Source organism: Triplophysa rosa, unplaced genomic scaffold, assembly GCF_024868665.1.
Source record: "Triplophysa rosa unplaced genomic scaffold, Trosa_1v2 scaffold172_ERROPOS920077+, whole genome shotgun sequence".
In the NCBI taxonomy this organism is placed as follows: domain Eukaryota; kingdom Metazoa; phylum Chordata; class Actinopteri; order Cypriniformes; family Nemacheilidae; genus Triplophysa; species Triplophysa rosa.
The window spans coordinates 71,379-97,034 of NW_026634178.1; the positions used below are offsets into that span (position 1 = coordinate 71,379).

At 38.1% G+C, this 25,656-nt stretch overlaps 2 protein-coding genes across 3 annotated transcripts in view; both read right to left on the reverse strand.

Moving 5' to 3' along the window:
- The window catches only part of LOC130549773 (tumor necrosis factor alpha-induced protein 2-like), a 38,913-nt gene extending 32,609 nt beyond the window's left edge, over nt 1-6,304 (reverse strand). The window contains exon 1 of the mRNA XM_057327094.1: nt 6,060-6,304. Within this exon, the coding sequence (XP_057183077.1) occupies nt 6,060-6,084 (25 nt within the window). The 5' untranslated portion in view covers nt 6,085-6,304. The remainder of the gene's footprint in view (nt 1-6,059) is intronic.
- Nucleotides 6,305-10,279: 3,975 nt separating this feature from the next.
- Nucleotides 10,280-23,980, reverse strand: LOC130549775 (tumor necrosis factor alpha-induced protein 2-like). 2 transcript variants are annotated; one of them, XM_057327097.1, is made up of 7 exons: nt 23,722-23,980; nt 23,416-23,508; nt 22,810-22,936; nt 16,313-16,438; nt 15,836-15,991; nt 14,744-14,865; nt 10,280-14,455 (listed from the first exon to the last, which is right to left on the reverse strand). In XM_057327097.1, the coding sequence occupies exons 1-7, from the start codon at nt 23,778-23,780 to the stop codon at nt 14,296-14,298; spliced, it is 843 nt and encodes a 280-aa protein (XP_057183080.1). In that variant the 5' UTR covers nt 23,781-23,980; the 3' UTR covers nt 10,280-14,295. The 2 variants fall into 2 exon arrangements, with proteins under 2 accessions (XP_057183080.1, XP_057183079.1); XM_057327096.1 differs by having other exon boundaries at nt 23,416-23,980.
- Between the last annotated feature and the right edge of the window lie 1,676 nt (nt 23,981-25,656).

Genomic DNA, 25,656 nt, shown 5'->3' on the forward strand with positions numbered 1-25,656 from the left:
GTGGAACCCAGTGACCCGAAGGACTCCACAGCAAAACAATTACAAAATATTGTGTGTTTTGGGCCATATTCGATTTAAATTGAATCTTTTAAAACGGATAAGATATGAGCTGTCTCTTCTTCTCACTGAAAGCTGCTCTCTCTGTGAGCTCTTGCTCTTCTCCTCTGGCCTGTTTTCCTTGAGCTCTGCTCTTGAGTTCTGCCCTTACTTCATTCTCTTCCTTTTTACTTGAGCTTTGGGGTTCAGGCCACTAGGCCATGCTTCCAGGCTCTCCTCTTTCTTCTTCTAGACTTTATTTAGAGTTACATCCAATTTTTCACATTTAATTTATTTAAATGATTTTAAATTATTCATTGGTTAATTTTAATATGAAATCACAATTATTTTATCTATTAAACTAAAAAAAAAAAAAAACCAATCCGAATCTGTGAGCGGCGGCTGGCAACCCCCTTGGCCTACTGTATATATATATATACATATATATGGGAAAAGGAGAAGAACACGTTTGGCAATAGGTGGATTTGAACCCCCTTCGATCGGAACCAAAGCTTTACTTTGGTATGGAGTTACTACCCCTATGCTTCTGGAGCTGATTAGTGATGGGTGAACAACATATTCTTGTACAATCTGACTGTTTTTACCGGGAGTTGTACAGAGAGCAGCACATTTTCTCCGTTGTCTGCTTTATTGTTAACCGGTGGAACAGCCTAGGCCTATATATGCTTGATTTTCTTATCAAGAACGTGTAAAACAAAATGCTTATACAGTATACCACAGACTCATGGCCGTAGCCAAGGTCTTAAAATTAGTGAGGTCCGGGGTGGGGGTGAAACCTAATATTACCAATAAATGCTATAAATTATTCAACAAGATTAAATTTAATGATTAATAAAGTTAACAAATTATAAACATATCTATGGACAAGGCTTAATATTGTGGCTAGAGGTTTTCTAAAACATCTTTTGTGAAAGGTTGATCAGGCTCCGCAACGAGCGGGTTTCGAACCTGCATTGGTCCAGACAGTCGGGCGGCGTCTTTAACCCCTACGCCACTGAAGCTGCAACTTGTGAGGCATCTTTTAATTACTTAATGTCTCTGCTCTGACCCGAGTGATAAACGATAAATAAGATTATTAAATATCTATATCTAATAGCTTGTTGAGGACTATCACTGGCCGTCAAGCACAAATAGATAAGTGGATCTTTAGCATGTTACATGCATTGTGAGTGTCAGAAATGGTTTAACCCTTCCGCTCAGCAGCCAATAGGAACTCATCACGCTTACACGTTCAAACTGGGCAAGTGGCCGGATGGCTCAAAAACACGCGAAATTGATGTCTGACCTCACGCGTCGAGAACACGTTGTTTGCACGTAGAATACGTGTTGTTTGTGCGTAGAATACGTGTTGTTTATGCGTCAAATACGCGTTGATATACATCCAAGATGGCGCCGCAGATGGCTGCCTCGGTGTGGAGCTCTCCAGTTGTTTTAGTGTTTTTGTTAGTTTGTCCTGTTTTATGTTTTTCCCATACAATCAGTTTCACAAGAGATGAACTGCTGAACATTCGGCAGTGCACACCATCTGATCTTTTACCGGTTTTTGATTATTTGGACGTTTTACTTAACATCGTAGTCGGAGGCGCAGCGGCGCTAACAAAGCGCTCCAGGACGCGCAAGCGTGGGAAGCGAGCCGGCGCGCTAATCAGGCTCAGAAAGCGCGGCTTTAAAACTGCGCTGCCTAGCATACATCTGGCGAATCTGCGCTCTCTGCCAAACAAAACGGACGAACTTCTTCTACTCTACCGGACAAATAAGGATTTTTCAAACTCTGCTGTTTTGTGTTTCGTGGAAACGTGGCTAAATGACTTCATCCCGGACAGCGCGCTACATCTGCCCGGCTACCAGCTGTTCAGAGCGGACCGCGACGCAGAATCAACGGGGAAATCGCGCGGTGGTGGGGTATGTTTCTACATCAATGAAAAGTGGTGTACAGATACAACAGTGATGAAGAAGATGTGCTGTCTCGACCTAGAAGCACTCTTCATTAACTGTAAGCCCTTTTACTCGCTGCGAGAGTTTTCCTCGTTCATTCTCGTGTGTGTTTACATTCCACCGCAAGCGCACATGAGCGTGGCGTTACAACAGCTCGCCGATCACATCACGGACACTGAGCAACAACATCCGGACTCTGTTATTATTATTCTTGGCGACTTTAATCAGGCAAAACTTACACTCGAGCTGCCAAAATACAGACAACACATCACATGCCCTACCAGAGACAAAAATATTTTGGACCATTGCTACACCACAATAAAGAATGCATATCGCTCTGTCCCTAGAGCAGCTTTAGGACTGTCTGATCACTGCCTGGTTCACCTTATCCCAGCCTACAGGCAGAAACTAAAAGCTGCCAAACCTATGGTAAGGACTGTTAAAAGATGGACCAACGAAACAGAGCGGGCCTTACAAGCCTGTTTCGAGTGCACCGATTGGAGTGTTTTTGAAGCTGCTACCAGCGATCTGGACGAGCTCACAGAGACTGTAACATCATACATCAGTTTCTGTGAGGATTTGTGCATTCCTACCAGGACTTCCTTAAAATACAACAATGATAAACCATGGTTCTCAGCAAAACTCAGACAGATTCGCCAAGCCAAGGAGGATGCCTACAGAAAAGGGGACAAAGTCTTGTACAAGCAGGCTAGGAACACATTGACAAAGGAGATCAGAGTGGCTAAGAGAAACTACTCTAAAAAGTTGGAAAACCGGTTTTCAGCCAACGACCCTGCGTCTGTGTGGAAAGGCCTTAAAGACATCACCAACTACAAGCCACCATCCCCCAATTTTGCAGGCAATCAACACCTGGTCAATGATCTGAATGACTTTTACTGCAGATTTGAAAATGCTAACTTTACACCTCACACCAACTCTGACATTCTCTCTACACAACACCTATCACCTTCAGTCACCCCACCTCCTGCACTTCAGATCAGTGAAGAGGATGTGTGCCGAGTCTTTAGGAAACAAAAGACAAGAAAAGCACCAGGCCCAGATGGTATCTCCCCAGCCTGTCTTAAAAGCTGTGCTATTCAACTGGCCTTCATCTTCTCACAGATCTTCAACAGATCACTGGAGCTGTGCACAGTTCCTTCCTGTTTCAAGCGCTCCACCATAATCCCCATCCCAAAGAAACCCAAAATCACAGGACTGAATGACTACAGACCCGTCGCTCTCACATCTGTGGTCATGAAGTCATTCGAGAGACTGGTACTGGCTTATCTGAAGGACATCACAGAACCCTTACTGGACCCCCTGCAGTTTGCCTACAGAGCAAACAGGTCTGTTGAGGATGCAGTTAACATGGGGCTGCATTTTGTCCTGAAACATCTGGATAGACCAGGGACCTATGTGAGGATCCTGTTTGTGGACTTCAGCTCTGCTTTCAACACCATCATCCCATCACTGCTCCAGACAAAGTTAACCCAGCTATCTGTTCCTGGCTCTATCTGTCAGTGGATCACCAGCTTTCTGACAGACAGGCAGCAGTTAGTGAGAATGGGGAAACTCACATCCAGCACCCGCACAATCAGCACTGGCGCCCCCCAGGGGTGCGTTCTCTCCCCACTGCTCTTCTCCCTGTACACAAATGACTGCACTGCCCAGGACCCTTCTGTCAGACTTCTGAAGTTCGCAGACGACACCACACTCATTGGCCTCATCCAGGATGGTGATGAGTCTGCGTACAGACAGGAGGCTGAGCAGCTGGCTGTCTGGTGCAGTCATAACAACTTGGAGCTGAACACGCTTAAAACAGTGGAGACGATTGTGGACTTCAGGAGAAACCCCCCTGCACTCCCCCCTCTCACCATCATGAACAGCACTGTGGCAGCAGTGGAGTCATTCAGGTTCCTGGGCACCACCATCTCTCAGAACCTGAAGTGGGACAATCACATTGGCTCCATTGCTAAAAAAGCCCAGCAAAGGTTGTACTTCTTACATCAGCTGAAGAAGTTCAACCTACCACAAACTCTATTAAAACAGTTTTACTCAGCTGTCATAGAGTCTGTCCTCTGCACATCCATCACTGTCTGGTTTGGCTCAGCCACAAAGTCAGACATCAGAAGACTACAGAGGACGGTTCGGACTGCTGAGAAGATCATTGGTGCTCCCCTGCCCACCCTCCAAGAACTGTATACATCCAGAGTGAGGAAAAGGGCTCAGAAAATCACCCTGGACCTCTCACATCCAAGCCATCATCTCTTCACAATGCTGCCATCTGGTCGGCGCTACAGAGCACCAAAATAACCAGACACAAAAACAGCTTCTTCCCTCAGACCATCTACCTCTTGAACAGTTAAATGTTTTTACACACCGTGCAATTAATAACTCTGTGCAATAATAATTAAGTGCAATATTAATTATATCCTCCAGATAATACACTATCTATTTTTATACAACTTTTTCTGTAAATTATATTTCATTCATTCTGCTGTATATAGCACATACCTTGTACTACAATAGTCTATTCTTATTTTTTACTTGTACATATTAACATAAATACGTAGCTTTACACTCTCTATATCTTTATCTTATGTTTATTGTATTGTATTTCTTAATTTTTTATACCCATAGGCCCTTATTTAAATCACTGTGTACTGTATTCTATTGTGTTATGGTCTCTGTGTACTGTTGTTGCTGTTTCTGTGTTCTGGATGCTCCTGTCACCAAAACAAATTCCTTGTATGTGCAAACATACTTGGCAATAAATCTCTTTCTGATTCTGATTTTTCACGCGTAAACTACACGTACTCTACGCGCAAACAACGCGTTCTCGACGCATTGTTGACGTGTTAAAATTTGCGCGTTTTTTACCCTCCTGTCTTTCCATAGTGGCCGGATGGCTCAAAAACACGCGAAATTTGACGTCTGACGTCACGCGTCGAGAACACGTTGTTTGCACGTAGAATACGTGTTGTTTTCGCGTCAAATATGCGTCGATTTTTCACGCGTAAACTACACGTACTCTATGCGCAAACAACACGTACTCTATGCGCAAACAAGAACAAACACGTTCTCGACGCGTTGTTGACGTGTTAAAATTCGCGCGTTTTTGACCCTCCTGGCTTTCCATAACATGACAACATCGAAATAGATGAACATTTTAGAACAGAGTTAGCTTTAACTCTTATGCCAAAGTTATTTAACTAGAGTTTTTGTTATTAATAGATCTAAAAAAGTCAACAGACTCGATGTTTCGTCATTTTTTTATAAACACGGCAGCGTCGTCTTTAATTAAACTTTAATGAATCTACTTTAAGAGCATAAATTCAAGGATCGATAGCATCATGTCCGCGTTTCCACCGTTAGCTCAGCATCTTTAGACCTGACAGCTCCCGTATGGACTTAAGTTGATCAGTTGTATCAAATCTGCCGTGTCATTTGGCAGCGTGTTACGCGCACATACAGTTGTCTATATGTCAATTAATGTGGAACTAATAAATGCAGACCGAGGTGCTGCTCCGACCGATCGGATCAGATGTCTTTGATAGCCTATCAAGATAGCAACCCATAAAATTTCCTTAAAACAAATCAGCAACGCGGTTAAGATTGATTGCACTTTTGGGTATTTAACTGTTGTGCAATACACAACAGAAACGAAGCAAACTGTACCCCGAATGAAACCTTCAATGGCTAAAATGCGGCGAGTGAGTGACTACAATAGAATAAAAGTCACCTTTGTGAAACCTCACAAATCATGTAATATATAATATAATAGTATAATACTAATATTACAATCAGCATACAATGATAATAAAAACAACATGGTTGAATTAAATGTGAAAAGTCTTTTATAGTAAATATAGAGTGGATGCATGTCAAAAACATGTTGCATACATTGTTCCAATAACAAAAAGTAAGAGTCACTGAATAAAAAACAATAAGCATTATAATAAGCACTAACAAACATATAATAAATATATGCGGCACAGCATTATCATTATCACCACTGTCTTTACAGTAGCCTATATTTATAGAGTATTAAAAAGGATTATTCTTACCTTCTCTCGGTTTCGTAAATGCCATTATCCACAACAAAAAGTGCCAGTCCGGATTCTCTTTAAGCTGTGTGTTCAGCTGTGTGTGTTTCTAGGTCTGCAGCAGCCTATTTTATATGGGTGATGGCACCCACACAAGCACCATGTGACCAAGAGGCTTAAACAGACAGACCTCATGTCTTGATTCTGTTTCACATCACGTCTTTTGATTCTTTGATTGCCAGTTTCCTGGGCAGTTATAACATCCTAAAATAAGTGTGATGGCTCTTATACGATATCGTTCTTTGAAATAGCTTGTTTTATGGTCAATGAATTTTCTCACAGCCTGAGACTGCTGCTCTCCTCCCAAAAGGGATAAGTGGTGTATAGGGCTATAAATGGAGTGGAAAGCAGGGGGACGGAGTCTAGGAAGTTAAATTGGGGGACGGAGTTCGACCTGAAAATGTTGATGATTTTTATCTTTTACCCATGAAATTGCATCTAAACACTACGCATATTTTGTACATGCATAAGGTGGCATCTTCTGCATATATGATCTGAAAATATAAAATATGTCCCCAACTGGAGTCTCCCTAAACCTCCACCACTGGGTGTAAATAATGGATGGATGGTTGTACAGTATACATAAAGCTTATACAAGATCTAGATCAGACAGGAAAAAACATGAGTTGTAGGCTACAATATTCTATTGTAAGTGTGTGCTGCAATCTAAAGTAGATGTCATTATGTCGGTACCATTACGATAAAAACACAATCGAAAAAAACAATGGTAAATAGCCAGAAGAGCAGAATGATTTAGAAAGGGAATTGGATTACTGCCTATATTTGCTTTAATAAATCTATACAGTTTCTTTACATTTCCTTTTAGTTTTGCATAAAGATTTAACACAATCTTAAAAAAATGTATTCTCTTTAAAAACCTTCAACCCATTTTATTTAAGTAAAGGAAAGGCATTAGCCTAGTTGGCAGCAAAGAGTGAATGCAGGGCAATATCCCCTGAGCACACACTTTTGGGCATTATGACATTTACTAGGAATGTATCTCTAAATTGTTTATAAATATTTATACATTTGATGACTTACAGCAACTGAAAGACAGTTTATACTGTAAAGCAAATTCTATGGTAAAGCATAACTAAGAACTTAAGACCAATATCCCTCCCTATTACATTGTACACCGATGTATTAACTTTTCGAGATTGGTTTTCGCACATAATACCATAGTCATGTAGATAATACTTTAACTTTTGAACATGATCAGTGTCAATTGTTATAATTTTGTTTACAGGTCTTATCTATTCCTCTAATGTCCTACAAAACCATTTACATTTCCCAAAGGACAATATATTGTAATACCATTTACACTGATCATCCGGTTTACATCCTCAAATCAGTGAATGTTTGTATCTTTTGTAATTGTTGGATTTTTAGTGTTAGAAGATGGATCTCAACATCATAAAAATGCTGGGTTATTTTCAAACCAGCGATGAGTCAAAAAGGGACAAACCCAACAGTTGAGTTGTAAATTATGTTTTAACAGCTGGGTTTTTTGTTTCATGACCCAACACATGGTTAAAAAAATAACCCAGCATTGTACGGTCACTGTTGGAAAGTGATCAAATATGCAGAAGATGCTGGAAAATAATGTTCAGGCCCTGAAAACCATTGCAGCTCAGCACAAACAACTAAAAAACTGCAATTTTTATAATTCCTCTTAAACATAGGCTTAAGGCTAGTCCCAGACTAAAATGACTGTTTGAGCCATCTCAACTGAAAATAACTTATACCCCACATATCTTAAAATATGTCAGTGCAATGTTTTGTTTCAAGATGCACATCAGTAATGTTTTTTTCTAAGGCATTAAAAAAAACCCTACATACATATATCCTAATTTAATAGCTTTGAGTTCTCTTTAAGTTTTCTGTTCTCTCTTTTATTGTATCTCACCAGTGCCATCACCGTTTCCTGGAAACCTCGTGGTTTCCCCCTGGCTTCAGAAATAAGCTTTCCTCTCGCTGTCGCCTCCAAGTGTTCACCACGGAGTTCAAATGTGGATAATGCTGTACATTTAACTTTAAACATTTTAAAATCCAAAACCACCTGAAAACTGAACACAATTGTTTTGCTACTGCTATGTTTATCATTAAAATAACCCAAAAGACAAAATAGGGCCTACAGAAAATACACATGAAAATAGGCTATGCATAGGCTACACAAAATAACAGGAAAATGTCCTTATTTTAATTTCATAATAAAATTTACATTCAGAAAATTAGAATGTTAGGTGCAGTTATATTTGGCAATTAGACTTTATTTCGAAATATAAACGAGATGAGGAAATAATGGCTTGAATCATTGCAACAGTCAGACAGTGACATCTAGTGGATATTGCTCTATATACATGACATTCCTAGGTTCTGTCATTCAGAAACACGGCTTTTCCTACCAAACAGATCTCAACACCCATTGACTACCATAGTAGGAAAAAAACAATGGTAGTCAAAAGTGCCCCAGAACTGTTTGCTGTCCTACATTCTTCAAAATGTCTTCTTTTGTGTTCTATAGGAGTCAATTGGTGTTGAGATCTGTTTGGTTATAAGCATTCTTCCAAATATATTTCTCTGTGTTCATCAGAACAAAGAAATGTATACACATTTGCAACAACTAGAAGAAGGTGAGTAAATAATGACAGCATTTTCATTTTTGGGTGAAGTATCACTTTAAAACTCTTATTATGAAAACGGCGGCGGTACAGAGTGGAGTGAACGTCACAAGCAGCGGAGGATAAAGGCGTGTGCATTAACATGACATCTGCATCTTTGCCATTCTTTGTTATAAATGCAGTTTACGTAATATGATGCGGGAGCGATACAAGACCCTTTCCCGTCCACTGTAAAAAGTTTAGTCTGCGTTCACCCCTCGTCACACACTGTTAACTAACTTAACGTAGTTGTTGACCTCCAGCAAAATGAAAGCACACCAATGACGGCATACTTTAGAAAACGATCACGAAGTCAGGACGAGGAACCAGTGACTCATCCCATTTTATATCGAGGACAGTACCCAGAATACTGTACTGCTATAAAACATGTCATTGTTTCAAGAAAATGGAGCCTTTGTTTATTCAAAGATCTGTTCTAGTGTATGACAGGGTGTTGTACGTTGGCGTCACATCATGTGGTTGTGCAGCCTGCGGCTAACCAATCTGTCATAACTTAAAGGGAAAGGACTAGTTTAATTATAAACTTGTTTACAGTATGAATGCATATGAATATAATTATAAATGACCAATACTAGATAGAAATGAGTATTTGCTGATTGAAGGATTTTAATAATGCATTTATTTCTCCAGCAACAGATAATTGTATTTAAGACATTCATTATTCTGCATCGATGCATGCACGTGTAACCGAATCTACTGGCCCCTCGAACCGGGTCTGTCCGGCATGGGAGTCGGGCGATCTAACGAGGAGGCTAAAGACCGCAGAGGTCGGGGAGTGAGGTTTACACACTGCACAGCTCTTCACTAGCTGGCCTCTGTTACACATGACAATGAATATAATCATATACAGGGCCTAGTAATGAAACAGCTTGTAACACGCAACAACAACTTCAGATGGAATACATTAATACATTACATTATGTCTATACATAATAAATATATAAAGCATGCATATATACATACATCAAAAAATGACTAAATGTAATACATCTCACCATTGTTTTGACATGACATAATGGTTCTTGTTGTTTTGTAGCATCTTACAGTTTTTCCAACTTTCTTGACACATTTCACAGCCCTCTAAAAACTTTGTTACATTCCAGATGAAAAGTTACCTAATGGCTTGAAATACTGTGACGAAATAAACAATTTACAAATAATACAAACATGTATTTAAAGTGACATTTACAAAATTGTTTACAGACATTAAGGGGCGATTTAACGAAAAGGGATTATTTTAAGATAATTAAATTAGGACTAGACTTCCCTGTGAAAGCATGCCCTTTATACAAAGTTATGTTACACTACAGGTGAAATGTTTAGAGTCATTAGACTGAAATATTTCTTGTAAAAATAATAAATAATTATTTTATACTAATTTTAACTGCTTTGTCTTACTTTTGTAGACAGAAATAGTGCCAACATTTGAATTCACTTCATTACAAAACTCAAAATGGATGACTTGGAGTGAATAATGAAGAAAAAAGGACCCATAAGAGCTCAAAGTAGATAGGAATTTATTTAGTTTTAAAAAGCATTGCAGGGTTAAGGTTGATATAATGCCAAGAATTCAATATTTCAAGATATAGGCAAAAGGTTACAGCTTTAAAGATGCTAAAAATAATATTTTTTGGTTTATTTTTGGATTGCTTTAGTCACAACACAGTTAAATTGTGTTATTCAATAGTTTTGAGGAGTTTACTTTTATTTAATAAAGAAAAAAATATTAATACAGAATGAGTGGGTGATCATAAACGTTCCTAAACCAGTAGTGTACACATGTTGACAAACAAGAAAAAAAATTCTAGAATCTTCATGGAAGTTCATGAGGAACATACTTTTATAATAGACATTATACAGCTAAATATTTATAAATAGTATATACTGAACATCTATAGTTTTTGATGACAGTCTTAGAGAGTAAATATTTTGTGATTTTTAAGGTCCTACTTTGGATTATGGAGTGTCCAACAACAAGTTTACGTACATAAATGGTGTAAAAACACTTTCATTTTCTAATAATAGGCAGTTATAGGCTTGTTCGAGATGCGCCTTGCCGCGCATGAAAAGAAGACGTGAGCAGGCGGCTGCAGTAAGGGGAGGAGTGAAAACAGCACAGGACACTTCCCAAATCGTGCTGTCGAGTCGACTGGAAACGTCAGCAATGGAATAGATCGTGTTCGCATTTTTTATCGCAACTGAGTTTAAAAGCGAGAAATTATATTATATAAAATATATTAGACAAAGTCTCAGCCAGTCAAGTCTGAAAGAAAGAATTTAGATCTTTACTTTGACAAACGAATGCTTAAACATACATCCTATTTAAAGTTTCCAGTTTATCCCAAAAATCTAAGAAATTCCTTTAAAAACTGTATGTGATATTTATCCTTCTGGAGAGTTTATTATTGTGTAAATTCGGTAACTCATTTCCAGAAACCACAGAGCATATTTTCTTTCAGAGCATATGTTTCTATCATTCCTGGACAAAGTACAATAATTGTGGTTAAATTTAACATGTCGTTTATATAAAATTAAATATGGAAACTGTGAAAAAGGAGGTTGAAGGTTTTTTATTTATTAATAACTTACTTTTTTATCTTAGAATTTTATTTCCAAGTGTAATTTTTAAATCACCCTGTTGATAGTATTTAAGAATTATTTGGGACAATATTCAAAAACGCTGTCTTAAGCAAATAATAAAAAGCTGGAATTTTGTTAGACTTATTCGATAATATAAATGATAATTTCTTGTGTTGTATTTATTCATATGGATGGATTGAAATTTTAGATTTTTTTTCTTTCTTTTTTGTCTTTGTTGTTTGGTTTGTATTATCTTTTATATTTTTTTCTTGTCTTAGCCCCTCTTAAAATGGATGTTTTTGAATGTAAACTGTATACTGTTTTGTAATGTTTTTGTTATAGCCTACTTTAATAAAAAAGCGCTTTTTATCGCAGATGAAATCGATGCAATTCAGTTGCCACTGCTTCTACGTGAAGGTGGTTATGAGGACAATATATTTCACAGAGGTGTGTTTTTCCACATATAAATCACACACAAAAAACTACTTCGGTTAATGGACTTATTAATGGAACACTTAAGCAAAAAGATATCAGCTGACATTCTCGCCAATTGAGCATTTAAGCTGTGTCGATAGCAAGTCGTTTCCCATCGTGCTTTTCATCAACGCAGTCGGGGGAAGCAACTGCGCTGGCCTGCGGATTTCGGCCAGGCCGCTTGCCCCTGCGAGAGTTTTTTGGCACACGTCAGCATGACATCAGAGAAAGGCGGACGTAACTCGGACACATTTCTAACCGGCATGCATCTTGCGCTGAATCACTTTTAATAGATTCTTAGCAGAATTTGTCCATCTCGAACAAGCCTAATGTTACCTTACTTCTTGACTGACTCTCAACTGTCTAATCCGTTTCTTTCGGTCAGCCCACTCTGATCTGATTGGTCAGATGGTCTAGTCTGCTGTGAGATTGGTAAATATTACACGAGATTAGTAAGAATTACACGGCGTGACGCAAATATGACCCGGAACTGAAATTAGAATGACAGACGACTCGTTCGCGTGATTCAGAGTCGACTCCTTTTTTCCCAAGCCAATACGCATACATACATTCACACACAGCAACATTACACACTGCATGAAATGTAATTTTAAAGACATTGCAATAGAGTAAAAGTAAAAATGAAAAAACTACTCAAATAGCTAGTTACTAGTTACCTTGTATCTGATTAAATACTATTCATAAAATTATCTTTTACTAATACCAATATTTTAAGATGATATTTTATTAAATATTTTTAATTATTGTTCTTATCATAAGCATATATCTTTGCAATACACACACAGAGAGACTAACAGACGAACACAGAAGAGACAAGCATTTCTTTAAATTTCATCTAGTTCCAATGTCAATGTAGCTTACACAACAGTATGTAGAATAATAGACCATGTCAAACTAAAGTGAACCTGCAGAGTTTTGCGTTTACAATGAACTAAACTAAACTCAGAGCATTTCCTAAGATGATCTAGAACATCTGCAGTGCTCTCTAATATGAAATACAAACTGATTTCAGACAAAACTCATGTTTTCTCATGTTGTCACATGTGTGTGGTGAAAAGCTCTTACTTGTAAACAAACAGTAAACAGTGAACCACACGCCCATCAACAAGTTTCCTTTCTTCTATTCTTCAAATGTATATTTCTGCAAGCCCACATCTCTGTGTCTAACAGGTCGCGCGTATGTTGCTGTGTTTGACGAAAAGGTCGCGCGGGCAGGCGCGCGCATATGGCGGGCATTTATCATTGCTGGCAAACATAACGCATTTGCAGTTTTGGTTTGATATAGATTCATATCCCCTTTGTCCAACGCTCTTTGTGTTCTGCATGTTGTTGTTTCCCGCTACGAGGAGTGAGTCACCCGCCGTTTCAGGTGATTCAGATCGCTGAACAAATCATTTGAACTGATTCGTGAACCTAATCAGACGGTTTTGCCCATTGTTCAATTAATGCTTTCAAAAGAATCAATCACTCGGGAATGCAACAGTGAAAAGAGACGACAACTTTGAAATAAACAACGCATTTTAAAATGCATATTTTAAAATGAAGTAACGAAGGAACGTCACGCACTGTAACGGAGTAAAAGTACAGATTTTCTATTAGAAATATACTCAAGTAAGAGTAAAATTACCTGTGAGATTTTAGGTTTTGCCTGTGTCCCACACCTGGTATTCCACATAGTTTTATGCTATATCCTGTTTATGTTATTGATCACTTATAAGTGTCACTGAGAATTACGACTTGAAGTGGCTGTACCAGTATCAGGATGTTCCAGATATAGAGAACACAGAACTCACATAATGCTAACCTAAGCAAAAAGTACTAACATTTATGTTTCATGATTTTCCATCTACCGAAGTGTCTGGGTCAGAGCATTACATCATTTCCTCATTTATTCCTATATATTGGACATGTCCTCAATAAACATTTGACTTTGACACAGACACAGAAGTGCAGTTCACTCATTCTTGGTCCCTGGATCCAGAGCTTCTGGGTGTTCCATTGACTGACTACGACTTTCAACCTAGACAAAATTAATATCTTACAGTACCGACTTTTAATTTTACTTTAAAAGTACATATTTTCCTAAATGTTACTCAAGTAAATGTAACGAAGTAAATGTAGTGCGTTAGTTGCGCATCGAAGACCCGTCAACTAATAATTGAATATATCTTCATATGATATATCAGGCCACTTCATCCTCCCACTATAATACATCGGGGGTGTGAAAAATATTCACCTGAGCTGTTTTTACAGTGTTTTGAGCATGCTCCTGCGACACCACTTCCATTGTTTTCCACTAGCCAGCTAATAAAACAGAAGTTTCAAGACAAGTACGTCACATCGTTTTCTTCCACGTTAAAAAATAAGGTGGATAAAAAAAGAATAATAAAAAAATAAGGTGGATAAAAAATAATAATAAAAAAAAAGGTGGATAAAGGCACTTATAGGATTTTCTTTTTCACAATTACTTTAGAAAAGAAGGAAGATGAAGACTCAGCATTCAGAATGCTCCTGTTGTCCCTCAAACACCCTTTGATCTTGCGCAGATCTGAACTCGAAAGGTTGGTCTTCAGGTTCAAGACAGCGAGAATATGCTGCTCACTAGCAGAGAATAAAAACAAAAATGATTATTGAAGCGTCTCACAAAGCAATGCGTAAACATTATGACTGTTGCTTGTTACGTGCAGGGAGATCAAGTTTTTAATGTCATCATGAAATTTGCCACAAAGTCTTGATTTCGTTTTTGGGGTATAATAGAATAGATTGTTCAGAAAACAGGTTATTTTTCACATATTTGACATTATTGCAGCACCTCTATTCCCATGTGTTTGTTGGATCAATCTCACTGAGAATTTGGAATGCGTTTGTTGGATAAGTGTGAAGACTAACCTCAAATCAGGAAAGTCTTTTACTAGACTGACAATCTCAAGTTGTAGACTCCCAGGGTCCTGAAGCCTCAGAATCTCAGATAACTTTGGCAGTATTTCAGGAAGCCATTCCTCTTTTGACCCCTTGTGAAAAGAATATAGATTTGAGAGGCACATAAAAAATATACTGTACTTATGCAGTTCTATGGTCTTTACAGAAACTTTGAATAGATTCTGTTTTGCTACAATTCATTTTGTTCTTGTAAACAAAGAAAACTACATTTTACATTGAGTATAGATCAATATTTGGTCTGTGAATGACTGTTTGTCATATTGTGTCTAAAACTATAGTACCAGACTACTGTATGTTACTAGCAGCTACTAGCAGCAAGTCAAGCAGAAAACATACAATAGTTTCTACATTTCAAATCATACAAATACCAGACTAAAATATTTTAAAAAATTAAGCATTGAGGGGCAGTTTCCTGGACAAGGATTATTTTAAACCAGGACTAGGCCTAGTTAAATTAGGATATTTAAGTCGTTTTTAAAGACATACTTTACAAAGAAACATTACTGGTGTGCATCTTGAGACAAAACAATGGCACTGATGTATTAAGATATTCCAGTGCAAATTGTTTTCGATCAAGACACCACTTACATTTAAGTAAGTCTGAGACTAGGCTTAAACCCTGTCCAGGAAACCACCCCGTAGAGATTACAGGTTTTTATTTTAAAAAATAAACCATCTCTTTTGGTGTCAAAGTGTCTTTATACAGAACATCCTCATTGAAACCCAGAGACTTTTGAAACCTTTCTAAAGCACAAATTGAGAGGGAAACTATTGTTTACTCCTATTCAGACAGAGATTCGGAGGAAAAACAGAGTGGACTATTTTATATGACGCTGAAAGTATTTAAACAGCTATGACATCCACATGTGTCCTACTTTCTCATCCAAAATTCCAGATGTTCCAGAAGGAACAGAGAGATTTTGGAATTGTGTGTTGGAATGCAAACAAAATTATTATGGGCTTTCCCTTTTGGAATTCTATAAAGTAAAATCACATGATTGCACATGGGGTGTTCATCTACACATGTGGTTGTGCTCTTACCGCTTCGGCAAACACAGAGCAGATTATTTGGCTGTCTTTGCACATTAAATCTGCAGTTTGTTCCTGCTTTGATTTCTCTCTCAGCTTCAGTTTTCTCTTCATCATTCGCCTCACATACTCGACCATTACTTCAACATGCAGCTCGCCCACAAGTTCCTATGTACACAGACAAACACAGGATCTTAAGATATACCGGAGCCACAAAACTACACTATTTGGGAATTTATACACACTTGAACCACTCAAAAATTCTTTGCATGACATAATAAAATATAAAATAGACATTTGCAGATATCATGAACAGTTTTCATAATTTACTTCACCTTCCCTTTGCACTTACTTTTAACCATCTAGTCTCAAAGTAATTTCATCATTGAGCAATTAATCAAATATTATGCATGTTACAGAACTTTCAAAAACCATAACTGTACAACAATCTATATTTATAAAAAGATTGTATGTGATAGCGCTTCTGACCTCACGGCAGACAGGCTTCAGCTGTTTCAGATTATCTATGTGATTTTCAAGCTCTTTCACCAGCCCCTGTATTACGTCATCGTGGTCTGCTAACCAGGCTTGAGTCCAAATCTTACGGTACAGTGGCTGTGCAGAAATAACAGAGAGAAAAATGTGGTTAATTCCTAATAAAATTTTTACATTTCAAAACTATTCAACTGACTAAAGTTTAGTAAACACTTAAACTTATTACTAAATGTAATGCTTGCTTACATTTTTATCTTTAGATTAGGACACTGATCACATAAGGGATAATCCACGGCTAGCTGTGTATTAAAGGATTTTAATACACGAAGAGGCGAATAACCAGTTGATGTGAAGCAGAGGGTAGTTGCCTCAGTACAGCTAGCTGTGGATTATCCTGCTAATACCATGGTCATTTGACAAGTTAAAAACAAGGTAAAGCTGTTATTGATGTTTGCAGTGCAATTAATTTCGGTTAATTTCATCAGTTACGGCAATGATCGCCAATCTGTGCATGTGTGGTATGACTTTCAATGTTTATGGGCTTTAATGCACATCTTCGAGCCAATGGGAATCAAGTATTTAGTAGGGCAAAATATCGATACAGCAAACTATCGCAAACTTCGCGATAGTGTATCAATATTCCAACCTCAACCAACAATATTTTTTTAAATCACGTTTTAAAGGAGCAATGTGGGGTTTTTAGGAGGATCTACTGACAGAAATGCAATATAATATACAAAACTATTTCTTCAGAGGTGTATAAAGACCTTACATATTGAACCGTTATGTTTGTATTACCTTAGAATAAGCTATTTCTATCTACAGTATTTTACAGAAGTGAGTACACCCCTCACATTTTTGTAAATATTTTATTATATCTTTTCATGTGACAACACAGAAGAAATGACACTTTGCTACAATGTAAATAGTGAGTGTACAGCTTGTATAACAGTGTAAAATTGCTGTCCCCTAAAAATAACTCAACACACAACCATTCATGTCTAAACCGCTGGCAACAAAAGTGAGTACACCCCTAAGTGAAAATGTCCAAATTGGGCACAATTAGCCATTTTCCCTCCCCGGTGTCATGTGATTCTTTAGTGTTACAAGGTCTCAGGTGTGAATGGGGAGCAGGTGTGTTAAATTTGGTGTTATCGCTCTCACTCTCTCATACTGGTCACTGGAAGTTCAACATGGCACCTTATGGCAAAGAACTCTCTGGGGATCTGAAAAAAAGAATTGTTGCTCTACATAAAGATGGCCTAGGCTATAAGAAGATTGCCAAGACCTTGAAACTGAGCTGCAGCACGGTGGCCAAGACCACACAGCAATTTAACAGGACAGGTTCCACTCAGAACAGGCCTCGCCATGGTCGACCAAAGAAGTTGAGTGCACGTGCTCAGCGTCATATCCAGAGGTTGTCTTTGGGAAATAGACGTATGAGTGCTGCCAGCCTTGTTGCAGAGGTTGAGGGGGTGGGGGGTAGGGCTACAACAAACGATTGTTTTGATAATCGATTAATCTATCGATTAATCATTGATTATTTGGCAGATTAATCAGTAGGTTTTGATCGATTATTCAATATTGAGTTTGACCTTTTTAACTAATAAATAAAACAAGGACATTATTTCAGCTTTTGAAAATAGCTTTTAGTCAAACTGCTGCTACTGTGTTTTAAATAAGGCAGGGCATTGACAAATCAATTTATTTGGATATATAAAGTAGGTTCTTAGAGTACATACTGATTAAAAATGCATAGCTTGAATGCAATGTAAGTCGCTTTGGATAGAAGTGTATGCTAAATTCATAAATTTAAATGTAAAAAAAGTTTTCCTTAAGGAAAAACTCAACTAATGATGTAAAAACTGTGCATCAGTACATCACCATACCATTAAACATTAAAATTATAAAACTTATTTGTATACAACTGCATATACTGTACATTTTTAAATAATGATGTCCTAATAATAACTAATGATTCTAAAGACTGATCAATTACATGAGTTATTTAAGATAAATATAGGCTTCAAAGAAATGCGAATGGTTTCCATTGAAATACTATTATAAACCATAAACTTCTTTCATTAAAACCGTTACAAAACTCCTTTTTGTAGTTTGTTTCGGGCATTATTCCCACCAATAGAATTCATCACGCATACCAAAAGACATTAGACCGTTTCCATTAAAACCAATTCAATTACCATAATCCATGACATTTTCTATGGTATTTTGGGCAGGGTTCTATTGTTTATTCAGCCGGGACGTTTAATCCTCTTATGAGGTACAGATGGAGCATTTTAAATGATACACTTCAGCTTCTAAGAGAACATGTTTTTGGGTGGTCAAGAGTTTGCAGTATATTTCCTCCTCCCTCACTGCAAAACGCTAGCTCTGTGACTCTGGATGCATTTTAAATTCACAGTAAGGATGTCACATTACATTACACACACTTCTGTCAATTTACAATAACACACATGCCAATCAAACGACTACTTGACAACAAAATTATTTGTTGACAATTTTGTTATTGTCGACGTTATTGATAATGTTGACTAATCGTTGCAGCCCTTGTGGGGGGTCAGCCTGTCAGTGCTGAGACCATACGTAGCACACTGCATCAAATTGGTCTGTATGGCTGTCGTCCCAGAATGAAGCCTCTTCTAAAGATGATGCACAAGAAAGCCCGCAAACAGTTTGCTGAAGACAAGCAGACTAAGGACATGGATTACTGGAACCATGTCCTGTGGTCTGATGAGACCAAGATAAACTTATTTTGTTCAGATGGTGTCAAGCTTGTGTGGCTGCAACCAGGTGAGGAGTGTGTCTTGCCTACAGCATGGTGGTGGAAGTATCATGGTCTGGGGCTGCATGGGTGCTGCCGGCACTGGGGAGCTACAGTTCATTGAGGGAACCATGAATGCCAACATGTACTGTGACATACTGAAGCAGAGCATGATCCCCTCCCTTCAGAGACTGGGCCGCAGGGCAGTATTCCAACATGATAACGACCCCAAACACACCTCCAAGACAACCACTGCCTTGCTAAAGAAGCTAAGGGTAAAGGTGAATACCTAAACCCTGTTGAGCATCTGTGGGGCATCCTCAAACGGAAGGTGGAGGAGCGCAAGGTCTCTAACATCCACCAGCTCCGTGATGTCGTCATGGAGGAGTGGAAGAGGACTCCAGTGGCAACCTGTCAAGCTCTGGTGAACTCCATGCCCAAGTGGGTTATAAGGCAGTGCTGGAAAATAATGGTGGCCACACAAAATATTGACACTTTGGGCCCAATTTGGACATTTTCACTTAGGGGTGTACTCACTTTTGTTGCCAGCGGCTTAGACATTAATGGCTGTGTGTTGAATTATTTTGAGGGGACAGCAAATTTACACTGTTATACAAGCTGTACACTCAATACTTTACATTGTAGCAAGTGTCATTTCTTCAGTACACATGAAAAGATATAATAAAATATTTACAAAAATGTGAGGGGTGTACTCACTTCTGTGAGATACTGTACATACAGAGCGCGCCTACATACAGTACATTGAATTAGCCACCAAGTTTTGTACAGTAGCCCTAAAAGGACAAACAACTCTACAAAGCGCGTTTCCTCTTCCTCTCCCTCTACCCTGCGGCACGTAGTCCGGTTATCCCTGACTTTACAAAGGGGGGAAAACGTCTACTAACTTACTCCTAATGGCTATCTATAGGTGTCAGATCAAACGCCTTTAACAGCGTTCCTATTAACTGTTAGCTAAGTTAGCTCTGCCCTCAAACGTGCTGTGCAATGCAAGCATGAAATGCTTAGCTTTATCAAAGCTTAGACCACGCAAATAATGTAAATGAATAAAATAAGCGAAGACGACACGAGTATATACAATAGGGTTGCCAACTTTGTTACTATGAAATACGGGACAAAATTTGATCTGTGCAGCAGTGCTAATTAGCATAGGCAAGACGTCATTGCTTCATATTTGCGTTTACTCTCTAAATGGTTACATACAGTACTGTACAGTATTTAAACATTTTAGCACAACTAAATGCACAATAAAGCCGTTCTCACTTATATATTTCCCGTTTCTGTTTTCAGACATAAATTAATAAAATAGTAGACTACGCAGACTACGCAAAATAGTAGACTACGCGTCCATCTGGGTAACAAACAATGTGCATATGTCCTATAGACAAACTACATTCATGTTGTTATGCGTTTTTCTGTCAAAAGTTTATACCACAACACTGCTTTGTGTGTGCCTCTCTGTCTGTGTGCATGCGTGCGAGTGTGTGTGACACGGAGGTCTGAGGGAGCGTGTGAGTGACTGATGCATGCTTTGCAGATTCAGAAACAATGCCGCATTTTGGCCTACTTAATGTAAACTGATGCGCGTCAGAGGGGCTGTGATTAGATGACAGCAGGGGTGGAGCCAGACATTGTGGACATTGGGGGTTTAGCCCAATACTATGGGCATCGTCCCCCAAGGAGATTTTTCCCCCATTTATGGCAGCTATATTACTATTTTCTAAGTGTTCTTTGTATTATCATTTTAAAACCATAACATAACAAATGATGACAATGGCATTTTCTCTTCTCTTACCTAAAAATAGGCTAAATATGTCTGCTGTAAGCATGTACCTATGAAGTTACATAAAAAAGGTAGATTAGGAATTTGAAATTAACAGCATTACTAATCTTGAATCTTGAGGCCTGTTAAATAGTTTGCATCTCTGGATCTTACCATTTAACATTTTTACTGTAAACCGTTGGCTTTGTTATGTTTGCCTTCTTACATCTCACTACACATTCAGTCATCTCTGTGCTGGAATTCACGCATGGTTTCTGTTAAGCGCCTGCCTGCCGATTGGCTGAAAGTTCGGTCTTCTTCGGTCTGATTGGCCTCTGTAATTTGATTGGCTGGAATTCCGTAAACCCTGTCTTTTCTAATTTGATTGGTCAACCTTTTGACATTGACGAACACTAGCCGCTGTTAACGCTGCTGCAGCTGCACAGTAGGGGCACAGAAATCACGAGAACAGCTAGTAACAAGTTGATTAAAATGATTACTGTTATTATTTGTTTATATCCTAACAGTGCCCACATTGAGCAACGGACCGCAGGCAGACTATTCAGAGTGTTAGCATTAATTATTAGCCATTGACCGATAATCTCTGCATCAGTTAAAAGTATTCACATAACAACTATAAATAGACACTTTCAAAGTAATAACAAAGCCACTGTAATAATGACCGATTTGAAAAGCGTGTTTACTTTCAGAAGATTCAGCATTTAATTTACCCTTGTTTTAATCTGAACGTCTTCCTCGGTTAGGTTAACGTTACTGGAGTGGAGGATTTACGAGTTTAAAGCTAAATGCTGCCACCTAGCGTACTGGATGAATTCATTTTAGAAACCTGAAGAGATTCGGGGCTTTGGAAAAAACATTTGTGGCTTGAGCCCCTAAAGCCACCCCCCCCGCTTGCCCCTGGATGACAGGTGTCAGTAATATCACTCGCAAGTGTCTTGATCACCACCACTGCTGCTGCTGCTGTTGCTTCAATCCGCGGCGCAGTCAATAAACGGGACATGGGAAGTCACGTACGGGACAAATCAGGCAGGCTCAATATCCGGCTAATACGGGACGGTTGGCAACCCTAATATACAAGCAGCACACTGGTTCAAGATAAACAATGACTCTCAAAACTGCTCCGTTACACAGCTAATATTACAATAACAACAACAACAACATATCTTGGTTATAACAAACAGAAAAAACAATGTTACTCACATACTGATCCAAATCAAAGCAACCTCCTCGGGTGTGATTTTTAGACGATATTTCTCTCCAACGTCTCTCTGCTGGAAAGTACAAAGTATCTCCATAGATATCTGTGAGTATCTCCGCTAAAACCCTTAGTACCGCTGCTCCCAACGCGTCTCCGCTGGAAAGTCTTTATAATATAAACGCAGGTCCTAGCTCCTGCCTGACTTATCCTTCTTTTTATACTTAAAATTCCCAGACCCTTTATTTTATGTAATAAATAAGACATCACTCTTTCTACAGTCTTTCTAATGCCCGCATGATCTCTTCCCTGCATCAACATGAGAAAACACGCTTCTCAGCCGACAACATCTTTTTGTACTGTGGTGGCCACCATCGTGTTTGGACTGAGAGATTGGTTTCATTTCTTAAACTCACAGCTAGTGGCCACTATAAATCCCACTCTAGACCTTTAAACGTCATATGGCTATTGTCTCAAAAGTGAGAGTGAGCATGGTGGAAAATAAAAGAGTGCCTTCAGCTTTTAAAGCCGTTGTATGATTAAATATTTCGGAATTTGTATATCCATGACCCTATCATGACCCATCTATCACAATATGTATCATATTGTGTTTCCCTGCCAATAAACTATTCAGACAGACCATGGTATAAATTTATACAAATGTATTTTTATTGAAAGTAGCTTGAGGTACATCAGTAACTTTCTTTACTAACCTTTAGATCGGTGTGAATTCGACTGAGAAAATATTTGTGACAAATTGTTTTGACGTTTGCTATTGTGGATAAACATGCTGTTTTAGTCTCCTCTGGGAACAGATTTTCTGCCTTTTGTACATAATCCCTGAGAATATAGAAGCATAATGGCTTTTACAGTATGATTTTTGTTTGTTATTAACAGATTGCTTGTTTACAGATATCAACTAGTTTATATGAGCAACACACAATAATGCAAATATGATGCATGTCACAACTGTTTTGCATAATTGTTTCTTACAGGTCAAGCAACTAAAGAGTAAAGAGTTACATATATATTTATAGACGTTTCATCGGACGCATGCGCATGGGCCGAAGTTAACTTCTGGTCTGTGTTTGGTTATAACAATTTATACTATATTTAATTTATAAAATCATTTATATTAATGTTTTATTATATGAATTGTATTAAATTAAATCAAATCTTTTCAGGAGTTATTGATTTTTTCCATAGGGTCTACCGGAAGTTAAGTTTAGGCCACTGTCTATACATGCATAAATATGTTGAATTAAAAAAAAAAAAGACATATGAAATACTACTGCACAATTGAGATAAATCAAACTTACCCGAACAGGTGAATGTTAACCAGACTAGCACTGAGAGTTTTGGGAATATTTTCTTGTTTTGTTTTAGTATGATCCTCAAGACATTTCATATAGCTGCCATTGTTGAAAAACAAGGAAAACATGTTAAGTCTAATTTCAATCCGATGAGAATAGGACAAAAAAAAAGTGTTCCTGTAGCTCAACTTGTAGTGCATTGCGCTTACAAAAGGTTGTTGGTTCACTTCCCAGGCATTACAGAAAATAAAACTTGTACCTTCAAGTCACTTAAAACAGGCATACTGTACATGTAAAAGTAAATGTATTTACCTTATTAGAAGACTGTCCAAGTGGCAAATAATATATCCAGATTTACTTTCAGAGCCCATAATTGTTTTGATGTCTGTCACAGCTGAATGAATAAGCTATAAAACAAGAGTGGTGACACTGGATTTGAGCCACTGGCTGTGTCCCAATTCGGGGGCTACAACCTTCTTAGGTCGCGGATTTAAAAACGAGGACTTGTTTTTCAAAGCACGCAGCCTCAAAAGTCCAAGAACCGAACTGAAATGAGACGGTCTAGCCTCGCAGAGGATTTCCTAATTGCGTCACCTGCTGCTCATGTTGCATGGTGACAGCAGCAGGACACAGCAGAGACGTTTCTGACTTTTTTAAAAGAAATACGGAGCCAGAAAAATTATATTTTATTTTAGAGAATATGACACGTTATGTAGATTAAAACAGCCCAACAGTATATTAAATTAACCAATCTTACAAATTTAAAACACAATAATGTTAATTAACAACATCATATCGTCGCTGTCGGGCGGAAACCTCCTATGTCCAAATTTGGTCAATTTCATATTTTTTCACAAATCGATGCTATTGGTCAGTCCCCATGTGGGTCTGTTATTTTTACAAATTATTAACCAATCTAAAGTGTTGAAAATAGCTTGAGAGCAAATCTCTTAACTCCATTGGACACTTCAACTGTCTGAGAAGTCTCGTAACTCCACCTCTTCTTCACTCCGCGGGAGCCTCTCGGCATTACGTCTCCTGATTGAACGTTTTTTAGACAATAACGAGTGAAAATAGTTAGGTTAGATACATTTGAGTAGGCCTGTTTTGTTAAAAATCTATAGCTGTAATGCTTCGGTGCAGAAGGAAGCCCGTGAGCCACGAAGGTAAATTTGCGAGCAGATTCGGCTAATTTCCGCCTAATAGACAGCCTAGTCAGCTCATCGTTTTTTGTATTACATCACTTATAGTTCTTAAACCTTTAAAATAGAGTTTAGGAAGATGTATGTAACCACAGTCCTTAGCTTTGGTTAATGATTGAAGCCTTTTCTCTTGTCAAGAGGCTCAACGTGACCGCCGACTTTATTTGCGTTGTGGGAATATTTTTCAGATAAAAGTATGATTTAAATATCAATATAATCAATAAGTGTTTTCTTTCATTAAATCATTAAGCTGTGTGATTTTGTCATGTGCTTGCTATTTTACTCAGTAAAATAGTTACTGTGGCAAATGGGGGTTGGAGCCATAAATTATCTAGATCAACACACACACACACACAAAGAGTGTTTTTCACATAAAAATGTTATGAATCAATCCACTGCATATGTTTTAAGTATAATCATGAGTTGTGATGTGTTTTAATGAATCATAGGATTAAGAAACAACGCTACATAATTAAAAGTATTAGATGATTAAGTGTTTTCTTTTTACTAAAAGAATGTTAAGAATGTTGGTATGTTGTCCGGCCACAGGGAACTGTTTCTAGGAGACCTCTCCCCAAAAGAAACTGTCCCTGGAGAACATTCCTCAGGACTGGCGATTGACCACAGGATATACGTTTTGAAATGTTATTTTACAGGAACTAAGAAAAAAGGACTTCACGGTGATTGGTGGAAAGGGAGCAAAAAGCAGAGGAGGAGTCAGAAGATACGAGCGACGTCACATACTTAATAAATATGGGTGTTTTTTATATTATATATAAATATATAATTTTTTGGGTTGTTGTTGGCTTTTTATGGAGTGAGGAGATCGTCTGACAACCCAAAGCTTTGTTACTTTTTACATCTGATAATAAAACTTCTATATAATTTGGAGAAAAGTCTCTTTCAAATTTTTGAACATGCAGGACTGCCTTTAAAGTCCAACAAATGGTGACCCCGAGACGTGATTTGACGAGACGTGATTTGATGAGAGACGAAGGCATTTTCTGCCAATTTCGTTCGGAACGGATTCAGATTCAACACACAG